This window comes from Diplotaxodon limnothrissa, linkage group LG7 (assembly GCF_057381915.1).
Source record: "Diplotaxodon limnothrissa isolate DT_005_m linkage group LG7, D_limnothrissa_male_GT1.1, whole genome shotgun sequence".
Classification (NCBI taxonomy): Eukaryota; Metazoa; Chordata; class Actinopteri; order Cichliformes; family Cichlidae; genus Diplotaxodon; species Diplotaxodon limnothrissa.
The window spans coordinates 13599877-13610753 of NC_140602.1; the positions used below are offsets into that span (position 1 = coordinate 13599877).

The 10877-nt window shown below is 37.8% G+C and overlaps 2 protein-coding genes across 2 annotated transcripts; both read right to left on the reverse strand.

The window, feature by feature from the left end:
- Positions 1-662: 662 nt before the first annotated feature.
- idh3a (isocitrate dehydrogenase (NAD(+)) 3 catalytic subunit alpha) lies at positions 663-6342 on the reverse strand. The gene is made up of 11 exons (XM_085357447.1): positions 6291-6342; positions 5361-5423; positions 5149-5232; positions 4838-4952; positions 4351-4538; positions 2592-2725; positions 2404-2506; positions 2230-2294; positions 1405-1489; positions 1133-1285; positions 663-1041 (listed from the first exon to the last, which is right to left on the reverse strand). Exons 1-11 carry the CDS (start codon positions 6315-6317, stop codon positions 958-960), a joined length of 1101 nt encoding a protein of 366 aa, XP_085213573.1. The 5' UTR covers positions 6318-6342; the 3' UTR covers positions 663-957.
- A 1732-nt stretch (positions 6343-8074) lies between these two features.
- On the reverse strand, positions 8075-10605 carry lrrc61 (leucine rich repeat containing 61). Its single transcript, XM_085357448.1, has 9 exons — positions 10575-10605; positions 9518-9613; positions 9292-9438; positions 9120-9180; positions 8870-8955; positions 8724-8789; positions 8559-8627; positions 8286-8411; positions 8075-8181 (listed from the first exon to the last, which is right to left on the reverse strand). Exons 1-9 carry the CDS (start codon positions 10600-10602, stop codon positions 8075-8077), a joined length of 786 nt encoding a protein of 261 aa, XP_085213574.1. The 5' UTR covers positions 10603-10605.
- Between the last annotated feature and the right edge of the window lie 272 nt (positions 10606-10877).

Below are 10877 nucleotides of genomic sequence, written 5' to 3' on the forward strand. Positions count from 1 at the left end.
GAGATTTGAGATATCCTTCAAGAAGCCTGGAGAAATATTCCTGAAGACTATTTAAATAAATTACAAGAACACTTGCTTAAGAAAGTTGTGGCCATACCAATTTGAACTGTACAAACTGTTTTTGCCTTATATCCTGTATTTTCTTGTAAGTTTGCACATTTCAAAAAATAATTGATTTTCCATTTTCACTGCATACTATAAAGAAATGAGGGGTGGCTCAAAACTATTGTATCTATTCTGCAGAATGAAAAAAAGAGAACCACACATAGTGTTTAAAGGATATTTTATTTAATAAGTTTAAAGTTACACCATTTTAATGCAACTTTTACCTTACCAACACTGATTTTGACTTCTTTAAAATGATACCAATCATCTTGCCTGACAGGAAAATTGGTGGAAGTGCTTTATAACATTGATGAGAAAGACATGCTTCTACCCAGAAATCAGTTATAACAGCTATCAGAGTCATTTGAATAACACTGAATAAAAATTATGGCATTTCTCATGTCAGTGTAATACCAATTTTACAATAATTACATAAGCAAACAGTAAGTTTTCAAAAAACATTTAGTGAAAAAAATCTCTAATGTGTTTACAGATGGATTATCTAAGCAACTAAATGTGAAGCAGAGTTTGACTTCTTAGCATATGATTTGTTTGTCAAGTGGAATTTGTGGCTGTGTCTTCAAATACTATTGTCAAATACATTAAACACATTTCACCAATAAATAGATAATATTCACCACTGATACACAGGAAAATCACATATGCATATTCCATATACACAAACCACTGTTAACACAGTTGTTTGGATTGTGCAGAGAGAAAAATTAAACATTCAGGATCTCAAACTCCTGAGTAGTTTTTTCTTTTTTGGTTGAAATGTGCGGATACAGCATGATATGGTCAAGTGGGCAAAACCCTAACAATTAACAAACATATCTCACTAATGTCCTTTTAGTCCATATCCTTCATTCTCTGACATATTGCTTCTGTGAATTCTGAGCACTTTGAGTTCCCTCCCAGGTCTTTGGTCAGAACCTTGAAGATGAATAACATAAGCATTATAAATTAGAAAACAGGTGTACACCATATAACCCAAACTGCAATTCTCCAGAAAAGAAGTAATTACCTTTCTGTCTCGAATTGTGTCAAAACAGGCACTTTCAATCTTCTTGGCATGCCCATGAAGACCCATGTGCCGCAGCATCATGACTGCACTGAGCAGCAGGGCGGTGGGGTTAGCCAAGTCTTTTCCTGCTATATCTGGAGCAGTTCCATGAACCTGATTTTACAGAAAAAGTTGATATTTTTAAAGAACAACAAACACAAATAGACTGTGGATTTTCTGTGCAACTTGTATGTTGATCATGTATCTGCAACTTTACAAAAATGACCCCATACCGACTCAAATATGGCCACACCATTTGCACCAATGTTTCCACTAGGAGTCACTCCAAGACCTCCAATTAATCCGGCACAAAGATCACTGTAATGGTAAACACATTGGGTTACCTTTAGATTTCATAAAACATATACTGGATTTAACATAAATTCATAACATGAATGAGCAATCACATTTTTAATATTGTGTCAATATTTTTGTTGCTTTTTTACAACTCCAGACAATTTTGCTGTCGCCCATGTGTGTTTCAGCTCTCTGTTTTGTATGCTAACTAGTGTGTGCAGGGGTATTCTTGTTCACAATGAGTACCTCCATGGATTGCTCTTGCTCCACCTAACCACTGTTGATACAGGCTGGACAAGTGTCTGATCTTATGCACCACCAAGCTGCATCACGAATCATCACAGCTGTTTAAAGGGATATCCAATTTTCATTCAACCAGGCTGTGACTTCGAGTAACTCCTTACTGTTTTGTTTGGTGTTGGCTACAAGAATAGGGTTTACTACATTTACCATACTGCCTCTGTAAGGACCAGTTAGGTGTTAGTTTTTTGTTAGAGACACTAGGTTTAGAGGTGCTACTACTACTACTGTATTTTTGGTATGAAAACATAGGATTTAATTACACTTTTTTCTTCATTTAGAACAGTCAGGATCCACCTCCTCAGCACTCTCCTGTTCATTCTGTTACCTCCCTTTTTCCTAGTGAGCCACAGTTGAAAAATGTCGTCTTTGATTGATAAAGTGCAAAAGAAAAGACTCATAATTTGCCTTGTTCTTATGAGTATTTTAACATAAAAGATTTACTGGTGACAGTTGTGTACCTTAAGATATCTCCATACAAATTTGGCATCACTAGTACATCAAACTGTGTGGGGTCCTGCACCATCTATAAGTTTGGATGAATAAGGACATTAAAAGAAAAATACAGCAAGCATTCTTTTATAGCCATCTAAAACATATTCGGACTAATTTACCACAAAGCTATTGGGACATACATTAAGGCACACGGTATCCAAGTACATCTCAGTGAATTTCACATCTTTGTACTTTTCAGCGGCCTCTCTACATTTTCGTAGGAAAAGTCCATCTGACATGCGCCTAAATGAAAAAAAGAGAAGCAAAAATGTAGTTTCAAGCAGCTTCACAATGACAAATGACTTAACTTGTGCTAAAATATACTTACATGATATTCGCCTTATGAACAGCTGTAACACTGGCTCTCTGATTGTTTCTTGCATATTCAAAAGCGTACTCTGCAATGCGTTTGCTGGCTTGTTCGGTGATGAGCTTAATACTCTGTACAACACCATCAACAATCTGAAATAAAAAGAATGAAGAGTGAACACGACTACAGTGCTGTGCAAATGCCACCCCTCATTACTTGGAGATAATTTATCCAAATTTCAGGAGTGGGACCACACCTCATATATAAACCTCCTGCATTGCAAGCTGTTTGTTATTGTTTTCGTGCCCTATCCTGCCTGTTTCAAAATTAATTCACCTCTCATTAGTGGCCTGAGACCCACCGCCAATCCCTTCTGAGGCCTTCCCCAGTCTCAATTCACGCTTATGCCATCTGCTGTTATCTTAAAGAAATGCTGTCAAACCTAAATGAAGATGTGGTCCCTGCTAGGTAATTTATATTTTACTTTAGATGTTTAAAGTGGTCTTGACCAGTAGTTCTTTGAGTTTTCTTTCAAAGTGTATCTTTGGACTGAAAATGTGTGAAAAAGCAGCCAATGTTCAGTCTTTGTCCCCGACCATTTTCAGAGGGGTGTTTTGTTGTCTTTAAACTTTGTTAAGAAGCAGGAGTACCCAGAAAGAGCCCACACATGAAATTAGTGAAGTTAGGGTAAGTGGTGATTCTAAATTGCCCTTGGGAATGAATTTGATTGCGAATGGTTGTCTGTTTCTTTGTGTTTGCCCTGTGACACACTTGGGACCCATCCAGAGTACATATCACATCTTGGCCTATGACAGCCGGGATGGCCTCCAGCCCACCTGTGACCCTGAGACAAGTTAAATATGAGCACAAAAGTAACCCATGGAGTGTTTTCCCAGGAAATGTAAAGTATAAATAACTGCTTAACCCTTTAGTTTAACAACAACTAATGTAGCAGTAACTAAACCTTGTAACTCATGAGTAGCTGCACAATACTGTCAAATAATAAAACTGAACAATATTTTCTACCTGGGGTGATGTAGCTGGGCTCGAGTTTTTTAACCACTTGCTTAAGGCCTTTTTCCCCATGTTTGGACTGGCATCATAACTGTGGCCTATTAAGAGGTAATTTCAGTCATTTCTCTTTCTATCATATGGAGTGTAACTAGCAAGCAATGTTCAGTTGAGACATTTGTTTACTTTTGGCTTGCAAAACTTACCTTTTCCTCATTTGTATTCAAGTTGTACTCAAGTGGTGAAATGTGTTTGTTGCTTCCAACATTAGTGGAAACAATTTTCAGAAATGTTTTCTTTTTTTAAGAAGCTCTGTTTTTTTCTGCAGTAAATTATAACCAGAGGCCGAGATTGACTCTTTCTCTAATGTGCCCAAGCGTGTCTTGCAGATGCCCACACCAGGGATGTTATGCAAGTGTCACTGCTTTAGCAATGATATCATGATATAACATTTTTATTTGATGTAAAAGTTTTATACCGGTATGATTGCAAATGATACGATATGGGAAAAATCTACTCTAACACACCGCCAATGCAGTAAATGTATACTGGGTAGGAAAAAACAAACAGTGGAACACTATTGGTCATGGACTGGCCTCTTCAGAGCCTGGACCGCAACATTTCTGAAGCAGTGTAGGATCAGCTCAACCAACATCCAAAGAAAAGGTTTGAATGTTCTTCCAGAAGCCTAGAGAACTATTCCTGAAAACTGTTTAAAGAAATTACAAGAAAGCTTGTCAAAAGGTAATGTTAATAAAGGTCTTACAACATGTTCAATTCCACTGTATTCTCCCTCGGTGTTCTCCCTGATTGTGACCAGGTTCACATCAGTGTAGGGGGTCTGGTAGCCCTCAATGGACACGCAGGGCCGCACATTAGCATAGAGGTCGAAGGTTTTCCTCAACAACAGGTTCATGGAGGGATGGCCAGCAGCTATTGGTGTCTTCAAAGGGCCTTTAGATTGTTAAAGAATTCAAAAATATTTCATGTCAAACCAAAAGAATATATCTAAAAACCTGGTGATTGGTTTGGAAGTTTTTCTCTCTTAAGCATGCCAAATTAATTAATGCCCCTAATAAAATTTAATTTCCAAGCTGCTGATGTGGGAACACATGAGAGTGAAGTTCCTGGAATAAAGAGATTAGTACATATTCCCAATATACACACCATTACCTAGAACTGTCCTACTGTTTAACTTTGCCTTAAAAAAACAAAACAAAAAAACCCCCATATAGATAAATCAATCAGGTTACCTTTCAGGCCAATTTTGTTCTTGTCCATTGATTCTTTGGCATCTGGAGGTATCATCCACTTTCCACCAGGTCCCCGAATGGCTGTAACATTTCTCTCTTCCCACCGAATAGGTGCCTATATCAAAAGGACATTCAATTCATTCTTTTTTCCCAGAACCTTTGTTATCTACAATTATACTAATCATATTTCTATTGTTATATGATTTATGTGGTATCAGTGCTCAAGCATTATATTATTCTCTGATAAAATCTGAAAAATAAATATGCATGTTAATGATTTTCTTTTTTTTAAACTGTTTTTCAGTACTAACTTTAGCTGCTTCAAATATCTTCATGACAGCATTGGAGATCTCTGGACCAATCCCATCACCGGGGATTAAAGTGACAGTCTGAATCTGTGAGGCAGGACAAACACAAGTTTTATTGCACACTGATGAGGTAGTTCAAATTTAATATAACCTCGAAGTTACAGAAAAAACCTTCACACAAAAAAGTCTGTAGTTTTACAAGGAAAAATAAATACCCCACGGATGAAAGTCCTGGATTGTGGAGTCTCATTCTTCAAAGCCCCAACTACCTGTGACAACTGAGAAAAACACAAAACACAAATTGATTTTTTTCCTCCCAACACTATTCTGCTGTTTATTTATGGAAATAAGAAAAAGCACTGAAAACATGTCTGTGTATAGTGTGAGGTGAACTGAACAGATGTCTTGAGTAATGATGATGACCAAATTTGTGCACTGCTGTGTTTAACAGTAAAACATTTTTGACTGGTATAGCTGTTTGGCAAGTTTGTATTGGTTTTGCAAACGATTACATTGTCAGTGTGATCTAAATATGTAAAACAATGCAACTGCATGAAGCTCCTATGTGAGCAGGCAGAGAGACAGGAAGACAGGCAGACAGACAAACAGCCGAAGGCAACCCTGACTTTGAAAAGATTACAAAACAGAGTCTCTATTCCAGATGTGGTCACATCAGAAGCGAGAGTAACTGCCTGCGAGCTCTTTTTCCAGTGCAGCAAGGATATACAGTATTTAAAGTTAGGTACACTTAACTTACTTCCTGTGGTTTGAGTTTATCCTTGCCATTGATCGATAAACCCAGCTTTGTTAGTAGATTAAGAATCTGTAGATGATAGACATGTGTTTCCATAACGCAACCTTAATAAAAACATGTTCAACTAGAGCAACGAAGCCATAAATTGCTTCTACATTGCATTACACGAGAACATACACTTGGCTAAATAGCTGCTAGCTAAACGTGTCGGGTTGCTATAGCAACTACGGGCATATAGCCTGTGCGTTAGCGGTCAGCTAAGTAGTTAGCAGTGGATGTTCTGCCTCTGGTATGCTGTCAGCGGGACAGACAATAAGTGTTCGCTGATGAACTGAAACAAAATTGATCTAGTGCAACTATGACACATTTCCATAAGTTTCAACGCACATACCGCTGACCTCCACGCCTTCCCTGCCATTCTGAACGAACCAAGGTCGACACAACAGCTGTAGCAACTGTCGAGCTTCTTCTTCTTGTTGGCGGTATTTTACACCCTCCGAAACGGTGCATTACTGCCACCAACTGGTATGAAGTGTGGACAACCTCGAATCCTATGTATATATGTAGGATTCAGAATCAGAATCAGAAAGGGTTTTATTGCCAAATGTTGAGCAGGTTTACAACATTAGGAAATTGCTGCGGTGCTTCAGTGCAAACATACTGTCATAAATTACACTTAAATAGACATGAAAATAAAAATAAGAATAAGAATTAAAAGAATATATATATATATATATATATATATATATATATATATATATATATATATATATATATATATATATATATATATATATATATGACTCGCCTGTTCCCACTTGAGCTTCTCATTTCTCCTGCCTTCATTCAGATTTTGTAAAAACAGCTTCCTTTGCTTTCTTACTCCCATTGCCTTTTTTATCCCCCTTCCTCCATTTCCGCCGTATTAAGCCCTCTATCTCTGTCCTACTGACATGAAAGACGTTTTCTGGCCTTTGTCATATGTGCCATTTCATTTCCTTTAACTTCATAATGTGCTGATAGCCATAAAGTGTTTGCTGACTATCAAAAAGTCCCAATAACTGTGCTGTAAAGCGGCCAATGATAAAGCTGAATCTGAACTTACTGTTATTTTTAACTGTCTTATGATTGCATCGACTGAACTACTAAAAGTATTGAAAGTATTTCTCCTGTGTATGCTGATTACGTCTTTATGTCAAATGGAATGTAAAACTCAAAGACAGGATCTCTCTTGGCTCTTACTTTTCTAACTTCAGGATAAAGATAATGAAAAAAGACTAAATTAAACTAAAACTAAATGCAAGCTTCTCATATGGGCTATATTGTAAATAGCATAATAATAGTGAATGTCTGCAGGTGCTTAGCGTTGCAACACTATTACCGCCTGCAGGTGGCGCCAGTGGACCGCTTCTAACACGCCGAGGAACAACTTCTGCAGGCTATAACCTTCTGCTTTATGTTTTAAAATCATGTTCATTGGTTCAGAGTGAGCAAACATGGGTCTGTATGAATATATGTATGAGTTGTATACATATCACACACATGTTTTGTATAATATATACAGATATATTAGTAAAAATAAAAGCGGGGGTACACCATTAAAGCTTCATACGCACTGTATTTTACACATTTTGATTGCACATATAATAAACTTTATGGTATAAAACAAGTAGAAACAGCTGAAGCAATCATTAAATCACCTTTTTCTTTTTGCAGAAATTGAACTTGCAAAGAAAGCACACAGCATGGGACACAATAACTTCCCGAATTCTCCAGCAATGCAAAATGGAAAAAAGCTATAAATTACTGAGTACCAATAGAAAATCTTAAGCAGCATAAAACAGCTCTCAGCATAAATGGAGGCTACAATATGGTACAAAATGCACACTGTGCAAGTAAAAGACATCTTTGAACCAAACTGAGGGCTGTCGGTACGGGTAAAGGTTTTCACACCACCTACATGTTTTGTCCAATACCCAATGCATAGGATGAGTACAAGGTCAGCAAATGCCACACACTGCAAGACAGCGCACGTGTGTCAGGCAATGGTAAATGTCAAGCATTTCGATACAGAGTGGTTAATCTGCAAAAATCTACAGTACATTAGCCATGGTATATCACACAAGCAGAGAAGTTGATAAATGTTGCCTACAAATGTGTTCGAAATAGGCCGGCTCAGATGGCATATTGTTTTGGTTGCTTCTTCAGGCTCATGGATCTTTCAGTTTGTGAAATCACATGAGTGGCTCTGTTGTTGAGGAGTCTGCATTCATGAAGAACATCTGTACAAAGAAAAATACATAAAAAGTCAAGGAATGCACTATGCATCTAACACTGTTAGCAACCAGCTAGATATCTAGGAACAGGTCTGCAGATATTCTCTTACCATTAAATTGCTTATAGGCTTCTTCAATAATGGCATTATTAGATCTCTTTATCTCCCAGTAACTATCTTCCACCCATGGCTTGCAATCAGAATGTTCAACAAGCTGTCCATTCTTGTACAGACCAGCTGATCATCATTCAAAAAAAGTAAATATCAGTCTCGGTATATTATACAAGCAGAGGCAAACACAAATGCATCACAACTGTCAGCGGTGCCACAATCACCAAATTAATCCAGTAAACAAAGTGTGACAACAAGTTCATTAAAATATACCTTTTATGGTATCATCAATGTCCTTGCATAACTGATACAGATCGCTTCCACGCCCAACAACTCTTTCACCTGCAATTTAAGCAGATTAATTCATTAAAACACGAAACTCTTACAAGTTAATGTTGAGCAGTTAAATGTCCAAAGAATGGGGGAAAAAAAACTTACCATCCAGGACTTTGATATTGGGGAACATCTCGAGAACTACCGCTCTATATGAAGAGTTTCTGCACACTGCCATAAAGAAACTTAACATGAGTTCATTAATCGAGAATTTCCATCCACTGGAATATGTTCAAAGTCACCAAAATTACCTGGATTAGTGTAATTATATGTGTTGTCTTTCAGACGTATATTTTCTAGCTTTCTCAAAGAAACAAGGCAGTGTAGGTTCTCAATACTGTTGAAAAGCAAAACAGACATGCTCTTAAAATGCCTAACAACATAGTAACTTATGCATAAAGCTTTTCTGCTTTTATGTCAGTAACACAGCCGCTTGTGACATATTCACATTTTTAATCACCTGCAGGAAAAAAAAGACATTCAGTGGTTATTTAGTCTTACCTGGATATAATATTACCAGCCACATTTAAGTTCTGTAAAACGTCACAAGTGCGCAGGGGCTCTGGAAATACAAAAGCAGTGACCAATTTATGAGAAATTTTAAAGCCTTTTCATGACAGTAATCATCTTAATAATGCAAGAAATAAATAATCTTTTTCTTCTAAAATTGTACCTAAATTGGAGACCCTGTTGTTAGACAAATTGAGGACTGAAAGAAGCCGTAAAGATGCTAAAGGAGCCAAATTTGTGATATTATTTCCAGAGAGGTCCAGTCTCTCCAGGTTTATACATTCCCCAGTGCATCCAAGATCATGTATACCTACAAGACATACAATTTAAATCATAAATGAAATGCAAATTTTGCAGAATGAAATGCTAATATATTATTTCCATCTTACCGAGATTTCTTAATTTGAGAAACAATATCGACTCCAGATCAAATTCCCCGGTACGTGACTTGAGCAGCACGGCAGTTATCTTTTCATGGTCTGCATCTGAAAGAATACGAGTCACAAGACTTCAGCAGAGCAAAGCATATTTATTTTTCTATTTGCATGCACCCACTCTGTCATTGTTCGTGAGTCAGCACAGCAAAAGAAAACGCTAGAAGCACAGTGTCTGTTCTGCTTACAGTATAAGCAAATAATCCAGGCAATCATCTCTAATAGGGGACAAAAAAAAATTCAGACAAGCAGTTTCTGAATTTCATATCTGGCTGCACGCTGGGATGTCCTCTTGAGGATAGGGTCACAAACAGATGTGCTGCTGGGTGGTATTATCTCGCCAGTTGTATGCATAAATAAAAGAAACCCAGGGAGTTATATTTGGCTTGATTCCCTGAGGCAGTGTCAGCCAGCTCTTATTAAGAGAGGTAAAAGGAAATCACGGTTGACCAGAGATGATGATGATAATGATGCTGATGTAGGGCTCTGTTATTTTCTTGGTGATCCTCTTATTATATTTTCAGATATGCAGCACAATTTTTATTTACTTATTTAAAAACTAAATGAGCACTGACAGACATGGATTTATATCCTTAAATATGACAGAGAATGGATTGGGTGTAAGCAGGGACTAATGTTTTGCACTGCACCTGCAGAAAGAAAGGTCACGATGTTTAGATTACCGCACAGTCTGCCAGCAATAACGTTACAACTTGTTAGCAGAGGCATTAAAGGGACTTTGTTAGCCCATGTTAGCTATATTCGTGAGACAGCGGCTGCGTGAATTAAATCATGAGGATGATTCAGCCGGATGAAAGTGGGTGGGTTCTTGAATATAATTAAAAACGTTCCCCGTCTGTTTTATTTATTTATTTTGTCATGAGATGATATAAGCAAAATGTTGTGTAACAAACAAAAAGGGGTTATGTTGTAGCTGGAAGCACAGCTACCTAGCATAAGCAGCTAGTGGCTAGCAAAGCAACGTAGCAACAAGCTACCCATCACAACTTACCTTGGTCCTTCTCTCGCTTGGAGTCCATCCTGGGCAACTTTGCTACCTTCAAAGCTGCCTAACCCGGTAAAGAGCGACACTTTTAACCAGTGTGGTGGTTAGGAGAGGTAGTGGCTCTGTGGGGTGAATGTGAAATTATCATCTGTCCTGGTGTGCAGTCAGGATACGCTCACTGTACTGCCGTGCTGTAAATAGCACGCAGGTGGATGAGACAGACCTCAGTCTCCGCAGCCGGCAGAGGGATGGGGGAGGCGATCATCTGCGGTGCAGGCTGCTGAAAGAAGCTGCACACCTGCTTAATTA

What these genes read in the sequence shown, in the direction of transcription:
- idh3a (XM_085357447.1), bottom strand. Translation starts at nt 6,317, where the DNA reads ATGGCAGGGAAGGCGTGGAGGTCAGCG. An exon ending in GAACAAAATTGGCCTGAAAG is followed by an intron (nt 4,539 to 4,837) that starts GTAACCTGATTG and finishes AACAATCTAAAG; the next exon opens with GCCCTTTGAAGACACCAATA. An exon ending in ACACAATTCGAGACAGAAAG is followed by an intron (nt 1,042 to 1,132) that starts GTAATTACTTCT and finishes TTCATCTTCAAG; the next exon opens with GTTCTGACCAAAGACCTGGG.
- lrrc61 (XM_085357448.1), bottom strand. Translation starts at nt 10,602, where the DNA reads ATGGACTCCAAGCGAGAGAAGGACCAAG. An exon ending in ATATAATTACACTAATCCAG is followed by an intron (nt 8,790 to 8,869) that starts GTAATTTTGGTG and finishes TCTTTATGGCAG; the next exon opens with TGTGCAGAAACTCTTCATAT. An exon ending in CAATATCAAAGTCCTGGATG is followed by an intron (nt 8,628 to 8,723) that starts GTAAGTTTTTTT and finishes CTTAAATTGCAG; the next exon opens with GTGAAAGAGTTGTTGGGCGT.